This window comes from Podarcis liolepis, assembly GCF_965112155.1.
Source record: "Podarcis liolepis genome assembly, chromosome: 1".
NCBI lineage: Eukaryota > Metazoa > Chordata > Lepidosauria > Squamata > Lacertidae > Podarcis > Podarcis liolepis.
Genome location: NC_139554.1, coordinates 27,674,229 through 27,691,000, shown reverse-complemented (window position 1 = coordinate 27,691,000; position 16,772 = coordinate 27,674,229). Strand labels below are relative to the sequence as shown.

At 42.5% G+C, this 16,772-nt stretch overlaps 1 protein-coding gene across 5 annotated transcripts in view; it reads right to left on the bottom strand.

Moving 5' to 3' along the window:
- Positions 1-7,378: 7,378 nt before the first annotated feature.
- The window catches only part of STON2 (stonin 2), a 99,601-nt gene continuing 90,207 nt past the window's right edge, over positions 7,379-16,772 (bottom strand). For 3 of the 5 annotated variants that reach the window (XM_083501620.1, XM_083501621.1, XM_083501622.1), the window contains 2 exons: positions 12,149-12,351; positions 7,379-10,822 (listed from right to left, as the gene is read on the bottom strand). In XM_083501620.1, the coding sequence (XP_083357746.1) occupies positions 10,739-10,822; positions 12,149-12,351 (287 nt within the window). In that variant the 3' untranslated portion in view covers positions 7,379-10,738. The remainder of the gene's footprint in view (positions 10,823-12,148; positions 12,352-16,772) is intronic. The other 2 variants (XR_014525736.1, XR_014525737.1) reach the window with 1 other exon arrangement.

Below are 16,772 nucleotides of genomic sequence, written 5' to 3'. Positions count from 1 at the left end.
TTGTAACATGTGATATTTATACACAGCTGCAAATGGTTCTCGTAAATGCAAAGCAAGTTTCAAGTCACGGCTTTCTGAAAGGTTGCTGGCACAAACTGACTTCAGTTGATTGTGCTGTGTGCCTATATATATTTCTAAAGTACTGTTTCTGGAGTTTCACAAATTATGTGCAGGTTTTGCAGATACTTCTGGTTTCACATTTGCTGAAGCATGCAGATACACACAGAAAGCTAACCACCGGCTGACAGTATGCGATATGCTTTAGTTGTGCTCATACACGCTTACAATCAATTTGCAAACTTTCCCTTTAGCCTCATGCATCACCTTAAAGGATTCCCACAGAAATTCCCACCTTTTTGAATACAAGGGGCAATAAATAGGCTGAATGAAGACACTAGATGCTGAGCCATTGGCTTTTCGGGTCTATTTGTCCTCTGAGTGAAAACAGCTAAACCAGGAGTGCACCACTCAGAACATTATCAGGGCCAGTTTTACATTTTAATTAACTTCAATTAACATTTTTTGAAGAGGAAGCCTAGAGGAAGACTCTAAAATAGGCCAGTGAATACTGAGCAAACTCAATGGGTGTGGAATGGTGGTTGACTGTTAGGTGTGAAAATAATTATGTATAACCAGGAAAGGGGAAATGGAACTGAGTATCCTGAACAGGAACATTTCACGCTGCAATGTTCTGTTGCAGGTTCACTTGTTCCAAATTCCATTTTGCCGCACATAGAATCATAGAATAGTAGAGTTGGAAGGGACCACGAGGGTCATCTAGTCCAACTCCCTGCAATGCAGGAATCTTTTGCCCAACATGGGGCTTAAACCCACAACTCTGAGATTAAGAGTCTTATGCTCTACCAACTGAGCTATCCCAAACATGATGAGAAGAGTACACTACTTGGAAGTCTTCCATCACCTTAACAGTTTTATTTTTAGCTCTCTAACCCAAATCAGTATTTGGGTAGTGTCAGCAGAAGAAATAGACAAACAGTTTCAGATGGCCCTGATCATAATGATATCTCGGGGCTGCCCCTCCCCTTACTGTTTGTTTCTCTGTCCATAGGCCCATGGGTTGTATTCACCTAACTTTCCATTAAAATGAGTGGATCTAAATTTGTCATGGCCATGAATTTCAATGGGTCTATTCTGAGAATGGGGTTGTATTCACCTATCTCCATTACACCCATTATGTTACAGCCGTAGCATTCCCTCTGCAAAATTATATGTCTATAACCCCATCCTTCATATGTCCTCCACTTTCTAAGGAACTGCCACTAGAGTCCCTGTTGTATCCTGGAGGAAAGGTTATGAACACCTGTTATTTTCTAGAGTTGAATTCTCTCATGATCTTGGGGTCTATGTGTAAATAGATAAATAAAATTACCCATCCATTCATCCATAGTTTTCAGGCGAAACAGTTCCTAGAGTGGTTTGCTTAAGGTTTTTTAAAATAGGCATTCCCTTCATTTAATCCAAAAGATATGCCACAAATGGTAGGGGAGGGATGAAGCAGGAACAGTAAAACACGGAAACCTGGGATTCAGTCCTTATGATGTAAATCTAACCGTCTGGAATCAAAACTGTTCAAAGAGAGAGGAGTCAAATGGATCTGGTTTTTCAGTAGAGCCAAAGAAATGACCCAGCTCCCTTTCCTTCTGCTGCAGCCTGATGGAATGACTGCTGCCAGCTGACCCCTGTCATTCAAGTGATTACCTCCATGTATATCTTTACTGGGTGGTCCCGGTAACAAAAGTAAGCCCAAATCAGCTATCCTGACTACGAATAGATCCCTGGACTTTTATCTTGTAGCAAACTCTGATCGTTGGCAATAATAATAATAATAATAATAATAATAATAATAATTGTACCCTGCCCATCTGACTGGGTTGCCCCAGGCACTCTGGCTTCCAGCATATATAAAAACATAGTGAAACATTAAACCTTAAAAAAGCTTCCCTATACAGGGCTGCCTTCAGCAACTGTTCCTCATCTGTTCTTCTGTCATCACTCAAGCCCCAGGCAGCATGTAACCATCTGCATATGTAAGCTGGGTTTGCACTGGCTTGGTGGAACATTTTATTTGGCTAGCTGCCAGAGAGAAATACCAGGAGGTTATCACCTCCCACGAAAGTGCAAGTCATAGTGAAGGAAGCCTCTTAGGAACATAGGGAGGTGCCTTACCCTGAATTAGACCACAGGTCCACCTAAGCCTAGTATTGTTGACACTGACTGGCAGCAGCTCTCCAAGGTTCTTGTTACTGTTGGTGTATCTCATGGTTGGGAAATCTGTGGCCTGTCAAATAGTGACCATAATTAGAGAATTGCTGATAATAAAATCTCCCTTTTTGCCTTTCTTTGGCATAGAGTGGAACTCATGGACCCTTCATGCAGCCCATCTCTTATTGCTGGTTTCTTCCTAGTCTGTAATGGTAGCATTAGGAGAGGGGGCGGCAAGGTTTACCTCGCCTGGGCCGGTTTACTCCAGCGCGCGTCAATGTGTGCACCTGTGATTTCTGGTGTCTGCATCTGTGCAGACATTATTTCCGGCGCTGCGGAAGCGAGTCCTCGCGCCACACTGTGCTGGTTTAGTGCAGCGCGCAGGGACTTGCCGAGCGGGCAGCTTGGTTCGGGGGCAGCTCGTGGGCTGGTTAAACGACCCCGGTGGACCACTTGTGGCCCATGGGCCTTAGGTTGCCTACCCCTGCATTAGGAAGTCTAAACCTCATGGGAGCTATGAACTGCTTGGTAGGTGTGGAGTCCTTTCAACCTAAAAGTTGCTCTCCTTCCCAGCAGTGGTGGAGCTGGCTGCATGGGTACCTGGAATGGTGGCCATGCCGTGCACCCGGGGGGGAGGCGGTGCGATCCTCCGCGTGTGGCTGCAGCGGTGGTGGTGTGATCCTCCGTGCGGCGGGGCAAGTCCCCTGCGGTGTGCCTCTGTCACCCCCCTGAGAGATTGCACCTGGGGCGGACCGCCCCCACCACACACCCCTTCCTACGCCCCTGCTTCCCAGCTGGCCAGCATGAGGGTGTGCCTGAACAACTGGCTTTGTGATGTTTTATTTCGTGTAATTAATTTTTATTTACTTTTTTCTGTTTCCAGTGAAAATAAATAAGCATCAATGCAATTGATTGACTGCCTTTCTGTTTTGTGGAGTTTGCTGCTGATATAAGAAGTGTCAAATATGTAACATTTTAAACTGCAGCACAAAATATATAGAAACTTGTACAGTCTAATGTTGCTAGTTGTTACTGTTACTGTTATTGTTGTTATTGTGATTATTAAATTTATATCCCGTACTTCCTCTCCAAGGAGCTGAGGGCTGCAAACCCCCAAAAGCCAAAACAATACAATTGGAAGCCACTACATACCTTCGAAGCTAATAACGTTGCCAGGAACAGTATCTTTCAGCCATCAAATATCTGAGCATGGGCATAGCCGGGGGGGGGCAGCCCCCCCCCAGATCAAGTAAAGCAATAGAAATACTTAACTAACTATAATGAATTAGATAAATATGCTGCACCAAGAAGGGCATTCTGCAAACGGAACTGCCACCAAGAAGGCCCTGTCACAGAGCCTTCACAACAACAGAGCCTCCCTTGGTCTGTGGATCATAATTTATCTCTTCCTTTCAAAGTTGTCAAAAACATTTAAAGTGCTGGTGCTCTAAATACTGTAGTCCTGTTATTGTATTAATGGATGTATCATTTGTTTCTGAACTGTGACAGAAGTACCCGACCTGTATGGTTAACATTTGAACCTCAGCTTTTTCCTAGAAAAAACCACTACATAAGTTCCCAAAAGAGAACTGCGTGCTACACTGCAAAGTAACATCTAATCTGGTTCTTAGATATTGGCTTCTTGAAAAATGTGGTGCAACTTTCAACATTGAGAAACGACATGGTTGTTGTCGCAATACATACTGGATTTCTTTATGCAATAATAGTGATGGGTGGAGGGTTTATACATACAGTGGAGGTTCCCTTTAGTTTACATCCCAATGAACATTTGGTAGATCCTCTGACTGATCAATCTGCTGTTCCTGAATGTGGTATTCACTGAATTTTGTGGATATCTGGATTATTTGACAGTGTATGAAACTAACTAGAAATTTTCATAGGGACATTTTGTGACTGTATAATGTAGGTGCTTTTTTTATTAAGAAAAAGTCCTTGCGCGTCAGATCATTTTATATTAAAAACATTTTTCCAGTTTTGTACCTCACTTTGATGAGTTGGTTATTGTCTCTGTTTTTCATCCATGAGTTTTCCAGTAATAGCATCAGACCACAAGGTGGCGAAAATGTGCCTCACAAATAAAAATAAATGGGGCTTTTAAAATCCACATTGCAGAATCTGTTCATTTTGGAATGAGCCAAAAAAATGCTCAAGTGAAGTGATTATTTCAACATACAATTACATTTCAAACTTCTTGTGATTTTTGTGAACAGAAATGTTCTAGCAACAGTGAATCTGTAGTTCCCCACTCACCAGCCCCCCCCCCCAAATTATACACCAGCAGGGATGGCTTGGGGTGTGTGTGGAGTTTTTAACTCTTGCTCCCCTATGGAAGTGTATTATTGGGGCACTATTAATTCTTGGGCCCCTCTTATTTTTAAGAAAGGAACCACGTGGAGTTGCAGGGTGAATGTAAGAACCTTATACAGACCATTGGGTCAGTGTTATCCACATTGATTGGCGGTGCCAAATGTGCTCACCAATACTAGAGCATATTGTAGTATTTAAATTTTTTTAATCTCACATGTAGAAGTGAAATTGACAAGCATATTTGCTTTGTATACATGATGTAATAAATCCTGTCTTTAGGCACCAGGCAAAAACATCCCTCTTCTCCCAGGCCTTTGGCTAATTAAGGAATCTCTGGTCTTTTAAACTGTGAGGACATTATTGTTTTTATTTATTACTGTTATGCATTTTTGTGTTTTTATATTGTTAATTGACCTGTGATCCTCGGATGAAGGAGGAGACATCTGGTTGGAAGATGGACAATTGGTCCAATGATCTAGCAAAACTCTTGGGTCTTATGAGATCTGAAACAGATCTACCAAAAATGGAAAAGAAATGTCTGCAATGTTGATCCATTGGTATATTTTAGTACAGAGCAGATGTGAGGAACCTTTGGCTCTCCTGGGATCAGGTGTTAAACAGGGTTGTGTTATCACCCCAACTCTATTTATTATTTTCATTGCCATGATCCTACACATTGTTGGAGGTAAACTCCCCACCAGAGTAGAAATCATATATCGAACAGATGGAAAGCTCTTTAATCTGAGTAGGCTGAAGGAAAGAGTAAGGTTACCGTAACTTCTGTCACAGAGCTTCACTATGCTGATGACAACGTAGTGTGTGCACGCTCAGAGGATGACCTCCAAACCATCCTAAATACCTTCGCAGAAGCTTACAAAAAGCTTGGCCTATTGCTCAACATCCAAAACACCAAAGTGCTGCACCAACAAGCACAAAGCAACCCCTCTGCAGCACCACAAATCCAATTAAATGGTGTAACGTTGGAAAATGTCAATCGCTTCTCCTACCTGGGCAGTTATCTTTCCATAAGGGCTGACATTGATGCCAAAATCCAGTATTGCTTGAGCTCTGCGAGTGCAGCTTTCTCCCAATTGAAGTGCAGAGTGTTTGAGGACCATGACATTCGCAGGGAAACTAAAATGCTTGTTTACAAAGCTATTGTAATAGAAGCCTTACTGTACGCTTCTGAAACATGAACCACCTATAAACACCATCTCTAGTTTCTCAAAAGATTCCATCAACGGTGACGGTGTCTCTGAAAAATTGTACACGTGGGAAGACAAGCGAACTAATGCTAGTGTACTAGAAGAAGCAAAGATCACCAGTGTCAAAGCAATGATTCTTTGACATCAACTTCGTTGGACTTGTCGTGTGCGGATGCCTGATTATCGTCTTCCAAAGCATCTACTCTATTCCCAACTTAAAAATGGAAGGTGTAATGCTGGTGGTCAACAAAAGACGTTAAAAGACTCTCTTAAGGAAAATCTTTTTAAAATGTAGTATAAACATTGACAATTAGGAAACACTGGCCTGCAAGTGCTCCAATTGGAGTACAGCCTTTACCAAAGGTGCCATTGGCTTTGGAGATGCTTGAACTCAGGACGAAACATGCTTTGGAAGGAACGTGTGGCAGACCCTGGCCATGATCAACTCCCGCCCGGAAACCTATGTCCCCACTGTGGAAGGACATGTGGATCCAGAATTGGCCTCCACAGTCACTTACGGACTCACTGTTAAGACCATGTTCATGGAAGACAATCTTACTCGACTACAAGTGATCACCAAAGAAGAAGACTTGGTATAAGAAAGACTCCTCAGGCACCCACTGTCTTTGGGGTCTCATTTTAGGTGCAAAGTCATCCAACACATGTGCTAATAAAGGGATGTGCTTTTCCATGCAGGATGGCTAACCTGCTCTTCTGGATGAGGAAGGTGCCACCTTAGCTGCTCTTGCATAAGATTGTAGAGCAAAACTTTGAGAGCAGCTAATGCGCAGCCTTGTTTTAAGCATGGACTTGTTTGTACATAGTTCAGTGTGGGCAGGGTAACCTCTAATCTGAGTTGCCACATCCATATGTGCAGTAGTTGTATACAAATACAGCCCACACCCAGCCCACAGACACCCGGTTAATTGCATCACATTGGACAGTGTTCTCGAAGCTACGAAAATGAGTTTGACCAAGCTGCGGGAGGCAGTGGAAGACAGGAGTGCCTGGCGTGCTCTGGTCCATGGGGTCACGAAGAGTCGGACACGACTAAACGACTAAACAACAACAGCAGAGTTATTGCAGCATGCTGCCTGTTTTCATTTTTTATTTGACCATGTCCAGCATAATGATTATACCAGGCCTTGTTTAAGTGAGGTGTCATTGCTCAAGCCTGCTTGCAAACCCTACCCTGTAATATCATATGTGTGGGGCAGACTGCTCAAGGGTTGGGAAAATGCACTCTGCATACACTCCAATGCATTTTCCTTTAGATGCAGAGGCTGAAATTGAGAACATGGTGACTTACAAGATAAGTCCTACTGAATTACCCCCAGCTACCTGCAATTAGGATTATAGTCTTAGAATGTCAGCTTTGAGACAGAAAGGCGCAGATCCAAATCTTAACTCACCTATGAATTCAATAACCAGCACTCTCACCCTCAGCCCCCTTCCCTATTCACACTATATATGCTGTATAATACTATAAATGACAGTATTAGTAATATATTCATAGGCCACAGGGATGGGCTTTGGTTCAAAAGAAGTTTTAATGCTTATGCACTATGAATGTTGGATCTGTAGGTAGAATGCCAACACAAATAAATTGACTTCAATAAAGGTAGCATTTTGTTTGCTTTTATTCAACGGTTTCTCCCACAATGAAACTCAAAAGAACATTTCTCAGAGAAGTGGTTTTTTTTGGGGGGGGGACAACAAAATGCCTAAAGTATCAACCAGTGTGTAGACTCTCTCATAGTACAACATCAAAAGGTAGAAACCTGTTACAAAATATGTAAAAAAACAACCAACCCACTCAATCACAATAGTGCAAGAGGTCATGAACAATCCGTCTGGATGGAGGCAGCAAAGAGCAGACTGAAAGCAACACAACACCCTTTTTATAGCAAAGAGACACAGTTTCTTTCCACAATAAATTAGCAGGGTATTCTATCAGTCCCTGCACAACTGACAATACTGCAGAAGGAGGACTAAAGCCAAATGGTATTATATGCTATGTAACTTTTTGGAACAGTGGGCAGGATATTGGCAAGTCAATTGAAGGCAAATCTACCAAACGCAGATATAATCAGCCAGCTGTCATGCCCACTTGTGGGGACATAAACATCAATGATGTGTCCCAGCCTCTTCTGCTCAGGACTATAGCCTTGTCTCCTGTTCATTCTCCATTCAAGAAGGTGCTTCTGGGTCTTACACTACCCAGCTTTGAATTTACACCTGCTAATAATTACAAATGGCCTTGTAAGCCTAAGGGCTGTAGTGCATTCTACATAATGACATCTGAATGGAACTGGATGCACGGGACATGTTGAATTCGAAGCTTTAGGGTGTGAATGGAAATCTGGGCACAATTCACAAGATACCGATCGTTATGTTTAGAAACCTAATACATTGGGACTCCAAATATCTAAGAGATATCTTCACCCTTACCCATCCTGCTCTGCCCAATTGCTTTCTCTAAGATCAGCTGACTTTGTTCTTACAGCTCTAAGACCAGCTGTACATGTTCTTATATGTACCTGATGCATTTGTAGCATATTTAGGAAGATAAGAGCCTGCTGATCTTAGCCCAGCATCCTATTCTCACAGGGGCCACCCAGATGCCTGAGCAAAACCCATGCAGGACACGCAGAGAAGTATTTTCAGAGACTGCTATGAAACAGCAAGGTCCAAGCTTTAGCATCCTCTGGAGTATCAGCTTTTAAGTGGGTCTAGTTCACATATGTTCATTTGATTACTTTATACCTGATGACTGCCACCTGCATAAGGAAGTGGACTCCACTGCAAAGCTTTGGCTCAGAATCTAGTTAGGGGCTATACAGATGAGGATTCTCATCCACCACCAGGTGCTGTAGATGTGATTCCTCTCCATGATTGAGCTGTGCATAATACGTTCCTCTTCGACAAACAGTAATCTTACCTATCACCTGTTGGGAAGGAAAAGGAAGAAGGCTGGATTTAGTACCTCTGTTTCTACCTCCCCACCAAAGGGACGACAGGCATGTCCACTGCATTTTAAAAACAGCTCCACATGTATAGAGCTGGGTCTCGACTATTAACTTACAGGTGATGTGAAATGAAAATTCTCTCTGTGATGCCCATTAGAACACAAAAGACATCCTTTCATTACTCTCATCCAGTAATGAAAATGCATGTATAAACCAGACTTAGGGCGTAAGTGAAGGGCAGCATGGTAGTGTTTCTTTGGATTTGTATATTTTCAGGGTTTGGGGTTTTCCATCATGTTGTTTTGAATGTTCTTAGAATTCACTTCTGCACAGGGGTGAAACTTAAAGGATTGGCAAGGACCAGAGTGATGTCTGGTGATTTGACAGCTGGACAACAGTACCCACCTGCCAAAGTAGCCTGCTGGGGTGGGGGGAAACTCAGGATTCCCCACCTCTAATCTAGATAAAATTAGTTGTTTGTACTACAGCATCACATGTCCATGCCAATACACTAGCCTCCATTTTGCCCATTGTGAAACATGTTGACAAGTTTTGACCTTGAGCTCTTCTGGAATTATTGGGTTGTTGTTGTTTTAAGGTGCATGTGCACAGGTACAGAGATACCTGTTCACATTTTCACAATGTAAAAAGGTGGCGGTGGAATGATTGAGAGAGATAAAACTCTCCCACATGGCATATATTCTAAAGCTCCACCCACAGGTGGAATAGCAATGAATATTGTGGGTGTACCAGTTGTCGCGCACACAACAAATGGATCTGAATGACCCAACTGCATGATAATGCCTCTGTGCTGAAGTCCCATACTGCTTTCCAACTCCATTTACCACCTGACCCTTGAACATTCTGCTCAGGTATATCCAGACATTTTCAAGATTATCTTTACAGTCATGTGGGGTGGGAACTTGGACTTTGTTAATTTTTGCACTTGTGTGAGACTATTGTAGACAGAGAATTCAAAGAGTACTGACAACACTGACTGCTATGCCATTATGCCAGTACATTATAAAGTAAGAATATCACACACAACTGTGGCACTGCAGTCTTTCTAAAATAAGGTGTAGGTTTTGGGACAGAACATGAAAGCAGCATTGTCAACATCTACAAAAAAATAAACAGAGCACCTCCTTTCCCTATCCCTATCAAGAATATAAATTGTCATCTGTCAGAGAAGTAACCAGTCCACCCGACCATTCACTTGACCATTAATTTAAATGAAATTATTTCCTTCCAGTATCCTCCCAGTCAAGCCTGATCAAATATTATCCTAGTCCCCTCTACTGGCAGCTATAACTATGTCAAGTCTAAAGAATAATCCTGGCCCCGCTGTCAGTCTAAGTGAATAAAGGAAGCTTTCTGGCCACCAAAATCCAAGGAAATGTGCAATTTTTAAATGTTCTGCCTTGGAGATGATAAGAAGGGAAGGTCAATCCACTTGTCCTTCACCCAGTGGAATTCCCAGTGGTTCCGTCTACACTGGTGGAGAAGAAAAGCTGTTCAAATGTTTCACTAAGTGTCATGGACGTGACAGAAAACCCAAGGGATGCTGTGGTGCATTCTCTCATTCCTTCCTCCCCCTCAGTGCTTCTGCAGAGTACCTGGAAGAGCTCTTCTGAGGACTGAATTGCAAGAGTTCAGGTAATGTCAAGCACACAGTAAGGGGAGAAAGACTGTCAATAAGACTAGAGTTACACCTTTTGAGTTGAAAAAAAATACCATTATATCACTGTAAGAAGATTAGTGTCAGAGACGAAGGCAGGCTTGAATCAGTTGTAAGCCTATATACTATATGCTTAGTGTGCTTCTACAAAGCCACCAGTCTGCTGTAAACAAATCCCAAAATAGGTTCCTCTCTAAGTATAGACATAGAGGACAAGGAAACCCTATGGCGCTCCAGATTCTTTCCGGCTTTTCCTACAGCAGGAGCAACTTGCTGTTCCGTCTTCTTCAAGGCCTGTTGATTCTTCTGTTCCAACTGCAGATGGACCTTTCCTTTCACTGCACAGCACAGTCCTTGGGGTTATCAGTGTGTTCTTCCATCACATCTGGATTCAAGTTCTTCTTCTGCTCTATCTCCACCTGATAAGGAAGAGGAAGTTGGGAGTTGTGGGAAAAGAACAGTAAAATTTCTACATCAGCCAATGGCAACCTGCTCTGAAGCAGGGATGGGGAACCTGGGCCCTCCATCAGCTATTGTTGGACTTCAGTACCCATAAGCCTCAGTCAGCATGGGCAATGGTCAGTGACAATGGAAGCTGTAGTCGAGAAACTTCTGAATGCCGTTAAGTTAGAATCATAGAATCATAGAATCACAGAATCATAGAGTTGGAAGAGACCACAAGGACCATCGAGTCCAACCCCCTGCCAAGCAGGAAACACCATCAGAGCACCCCTGACATATGGTTGTCAAGCCTCTGCTTAAAGACCTCCAAAGAAGGAAGACTCCACCACACTCCTTGGCAGCAAATTCCACTGTCGAACAGCTCTTACTGTCAGGAAGTTCTTCCTAATGTTTAGGTGGAATCTTCTTTCTTGTAGTTTGGATCCATTGCTCCGTGTCCGCTTCTCTGGAGCAGCAGAAAACAACCTTTCTCCCTCCTCTATGTGACATCCTTTTATATATTTGAACATGGCTATCATATCACCCCTTAACCTCCTCTTCTCCAGGCTAAACATGCCCAGCTCCCAGTTCTCCATCTCTGCTCTACAGTGAAGACAGTGGACATATACCCTTCTACACGAGACTCTCATCTGCAAAAGTGGGACAGATTCCAATCATAGCTATCCCATCAACCCTCATTGTTGTTGGCAAAATTGCAGTGGGTGAGGAGATTAGCATGGACTCAGTGTCATGATGTCCCATTTGATAGGAAGAACCCTCAAGCCTGCTGGATTGAAATCAGACAATGAAGGAGCTCAAGGAGGTAGGGACTTAGTACAGTAATCCCAGCCTTCCTTCTGCAACACCCACATCACTGTTCTTATAGCAAAAATGGGAGGAGTATCTGATGTATTTCTCCTCTTCCTAGGTTTATGAACATATAAAGGTGTCTTCAACAGAGTTAGATCACTGGCTCCATCTTGCTCAGTGTTGTTTACTCTCAGGGGATCGCAACAGTTTCAGGCAAGAGATCTTTCTGAGCCCTACCATCAGATATCTAGAGTTGCCAAGGACTGAATCTGGGGCCTTTTCCATTCAATACCTATAATCTACTACTGAGTTACAAAGCCTACTGTAGTTCTACTTCAAAATTTATGGTAGAAGACATATAAGACAACATGGAGAATCTAGTCATTCACTGCAGTTTGTGATCCTGATAGATATACTATAAAATAGTTTCATTTGCAAACAAACTAACTAACCCCAATTCACTTAATCCCTGGAAGAAAACTGCTCGCTCGTACCTTGTAACTGTAATGTGCTGAATAGTTGACCCACTTCCTGACATCTGTCTTGCCTTCCACAGAGATGGACCGGATGGTGGCTTTGGATGCTGAAGTGGTTGGCATGTCAAACTCCACATCCACATAGCGGACAAAGTTAGAAGGCACTTCCCGGTCTGAGCCAAGCTCCAGGTGGCAGAAGAAGCAGTGTGGGTGACCAGAAGCTACAAAAGGGCAAAAGGGCATGGAAATCAAAAACTTTTTCTTTGAAATCAAGCCTTCAGAAGGCTTAGAAGCAGAACAAAACAGGAAAGCCAGCTTAATTAATTAGATGGTTATGAGTCAGAATGCTGTTGTCATGTCATTATTGAAAAACGAGAATCAAACTACTGGGGTTTCAGTATGATATGAGGTTTCAGTATGATGTTACAACATATTCTAGAAGAGTATTTAAGAACCTCTTGTAAAAATAACTGAACGACTCTTCCATGCTTTATACCAGTCTGTTGATAAAACTATTACAATAGATACTGGAAGGAATCTGGACAAACTGTCAACTAATATTAGCTGATGGAATCATTTGGATCATACCAAGACATACAATATTATATTGTTTAAAGCTCTAAATCAGTAATGGGCACGCCCACGCCCCTCTAATAAAAGAAAGACCCCACATGTTTAAAGACAAGTGTGAGCTTTCTAACTGTCCAATCCATACTATCCACACTATTAAAGCTCGAAGTCCTATTGAAATCAAGGGGGCTTAGGCAAGATTTCAAAGAGAATTAAAACATTTATTTGGGGATGGGCTAGTTCCCACTGGCAATATTTCTTGAGTCAAGTGCTGTGATTTCATGTTTTGGAAATCTAGGGAACAGGAGCTCTTTGGCACACACTTCATAATGATGTAGGGATGGGGGAAAAACCCCCACTTGTTCACCAAAAAACACCACCAGGAGACAGATTTTCAGTGGAAGTGGCAGAAGGGAGCCTGCTATTTTTTTCTCCCATTTGCTCTTCCGCTGTAACTCAATTCCCAGTTGCTTTTCTCCTGTGAAGCTCCAAATAAATGCCTGCCTTTGTAAATCACCCCTTTCATTGATAATTTTCAGGAAATAGTCAATTAGAAGATTCTTAGATGTGTAATTTATTGAACAAAAAGTTAGACTCAGTGTTTGCCAGCCATAAAGCAAAGTTGATATGCAAATATAGAAGAGCCTTAGGTGATTTGCCAAAGGTCCTAGAAAATGTTATTAGAAATCAGAATAGGGAAGCATCTTTGGCTGTTTACATCAGAGTTGAATAATTATTTTCTAGACCGCAGAGGATTTACACGAAAAGCGATGACAAACCTAGACAGCATCTTAAAAAGCAGAGACATCACCTTGCCGTCAAAGGTCTGTGTAGTTAAAGCTATGGTTTTCCCAGTAGTGATGTATGGAAGTGAGAGCTGGACCATAAAGAAGGCTGATCGCCGAAGAATTGGTGCTTTTGAATTATGGTGCTGGAGGAGACTCTTGAGGGTCCCATGGACTGCAAGAAAATCCATTCTTCAGGAAATCAGCCCTGAATGCTCACTGGAAGGACAGCTCCTGAAGCTGAGGCTCCAATACTTTGGCCACCTCATGAGAAGAGAAGACTCCCTGGAAAAGACCCTGATGTTGGGAAAGATTGAGGGCACAAGGAGAAGGGGATGACAGAGGACAAGATGGCTGGACATTGTTCTTGAAGCTACCAACATGAGTTTGACCAAACTGCGGGAGGCAGTGGAAGACAGGAGTGCCCGGTGTGTTCTGGTCCATGGGGTCACGAAGAGTCGGATGCGACTAAACGACTAAAGAACAACGACAACTACAGAGAGCCCCATATACCCTTTAGAAAAGGCAATAAAGGCAAAGAAAAAAACCCACATTGGGAAGTCACTGATTCAGTACAGCTGGTGCAGCAGTGTGGGTAAGTTTGTGGGTTGTAACTCTAGAAACCCCCCGTTCAAATCTTGCTGCACCCTTGAATTTACTAGGTGACCGTAACAAGCCACACTAGGCTTAGGTCCCCAAATGCCTGCTTTAATGCCAGTGATCTAATGTCAGATTCCTGTTGCATCCAATATACAGGAAGTAGCCAGCACGTAAGTTGGGTGGATAACATATTCCAGTGCTGACTTTTGAATGATTCTCATGGATGCAAAGCATGTTTTTGTCTGTGACACCAACATTTTGACAAGTGTGTTCTGGAACCATTTTCAGACTAACATTATTTTGTGAGTAGGATTCAATCACATGGCAGCAAATTCAGGTTGCGTGATTGAAGTGAATTAGGTCATCTTGCACTGCAAGAAACCTGATTTGCAGTAAGGAAAATGACAGGAAAACAAACTGGAAAAGGTGGAATAACAGTTGCTTGATGTAACACTATATGACCTCCCCGTAAATCAAATTGAATGCTCAGTTACGGTAATAGTGGATGTCATATAACCTCCCCAGACCTTGTGCAAGCGAAAACCTTGGCAGAGGCACAAAGTGTACGTCTGGGTAGAGCTGTCCATGTTCCCTCTTTGCCTTTTAGTATTAGTAACAGGAGCACAGGAAGATGTCTTTAGAATCAGGAACTGGGTAGTATGGAAGAAGCATGTATGCCTCTATATCTGGACTGTTATTGCTAATACCTCCTATCTATAGTGTGGGCAGGTGAAGGATCAGTGCAGGCTGAGACATGCATGAACATGGGCAGCACAGATTAGAATGTGACCTAAACCTATAATCCTAAATATGTTTACTCAGATGTAGGTCCTATTGAAATGTGGAATCTTCCTCTGTCAAATATATATTGTTTAAACTGGAATGTATTTATTTTTATGTGTGTTATATAAACAGTGTGAACTTCATAGGAAAATGTGCTTTAGCATTTTCAGATTCAGATATTCAACATAATGCACTAGGGAGAAAGGGGCATTCAGTATTGATGAACATTGATTAGACACCAGTTTTCCAGTCTTCAGATCCAAAGCTGTGGTTTAAGTTGTGCTGTCCTTTGAAAGGCATTGTATTTCTCCACAGTCAAGGCAGAAACTCCTTCGGTGATTCAATGTTTTCTTAACACTCTTTGTTCGGCTTGCTTGTTGACTGACTAAAAAACACACTTTCACGCTGGAGCCCTGAATCCTGTCCAGTTGGGACTGAGACTCCTCACAGGCTGTAAACAAGGCTTGTTTTATCAGCCAGCATCAACATGTTGCTTATGAATCAGGGGACTGCGTTAGAAGTTACCAAGCTGTTCCTGGAACAGTCACATAAATGCTCCTCACGGAATCCAATTCCACAGCATAGGGCTGCTGTTGTTTTTTTGGACTGGTTCTGTGACATAGATTATATAAAAACAGCTGCCCCTCAAGCACAACAACAACAGACATCTGGGCCGTGACAACACTTGCCTTGTGCTTAGCAGGGGAAACTTTCACGCATAACTAAAGCAAGGCTTAAGTTGGGTCAATTTAATGAGATGCCAGAAGGACCCATTAGGCTAAGGCTATGTACACCTGCTTGGGAATATAATGGACTTACTTCTGAGTAAACAAGCGTAGGATTGCACTGGTTTTTTTTGTATAGTCATCACCTTCACATTTTATAGCAAAGCAGCCCAAATTATGTAAACAAAGAAAGATGTAGCTCTGCTCATTAGTAAGGTAGTAAATCTATGTCTGGGATGAACCACTACAGACTGCAGGTGGGGACTCACATGACTGACTCCTACCAATAAACAATGCCCCCTGAATTAAATCAGATGTCAGGGAGAAGGGTTTATTATAGCAACCCCCCTGCCCATCAAGCTCTCTGTGTTTGGAGGCTTTGGAATATAGGAGTTTTATTCATGTCAGCTTCTACCTGCAGCCTAAAGTGGTTCAGCCCAGAGAGGTTTACAACCTGTCAGAACAAGGCATAGGAAGAAGCCCAGCAGCAGATATGAAGGGTGCACAAGGTTAGAAAAATGGGATTCTGCAAAAAGCTAGGCATATGCCTTTTGGCTTACCACACTTATACCACAGCCAAATCATAATAGTGCCAGAGCCAATGCCTGAAAGCTCTGACTCTGAGCTTTCTTTCTTCCTAGATAGGACGTTGTGAGGAAATCCGTCTTCCCCAACATATGCAGAATGTCAGTTTTGGTCTGTTGTCCTCTCGCCCTGCCCCAGTCCCATTTCAAAGCAGAGAAAAGCAAACAAACCAGCCATCGATGCAATTCTTACCTTGTCCAGGACATACCTGGATTCTAACACCTGTTGTTCAGATTCCTTTTGATCAAGGTTGTTTTTTTAATGCTTTTATTGTCATTTTGATTATTGGATGTTTATCCCTTTAGTCTTTCTAACCTCTGCTGAATTAGTTTTTATTGCTGTGTCTAGTATATAGTTTCTTAATTTCTCACTGGATGTTTCAGTTCACACTTGCCAAGTTGCCTTGAAGCTTTTATGTTGAAACGTGAGGTATAAAATGTTAAAAAATAATAATTTCACATTTTCGTATAATAGGGTTTTTGTTTTTTGCCACAGCTTGTGATAGCAGGGAGAAAGAAAGGGATTGGAGGAGAGGGAGACTAGGCTTTGAATGGTAAACAGGATGAGGAGAAAAATGAAATACTGAGAAAAGAA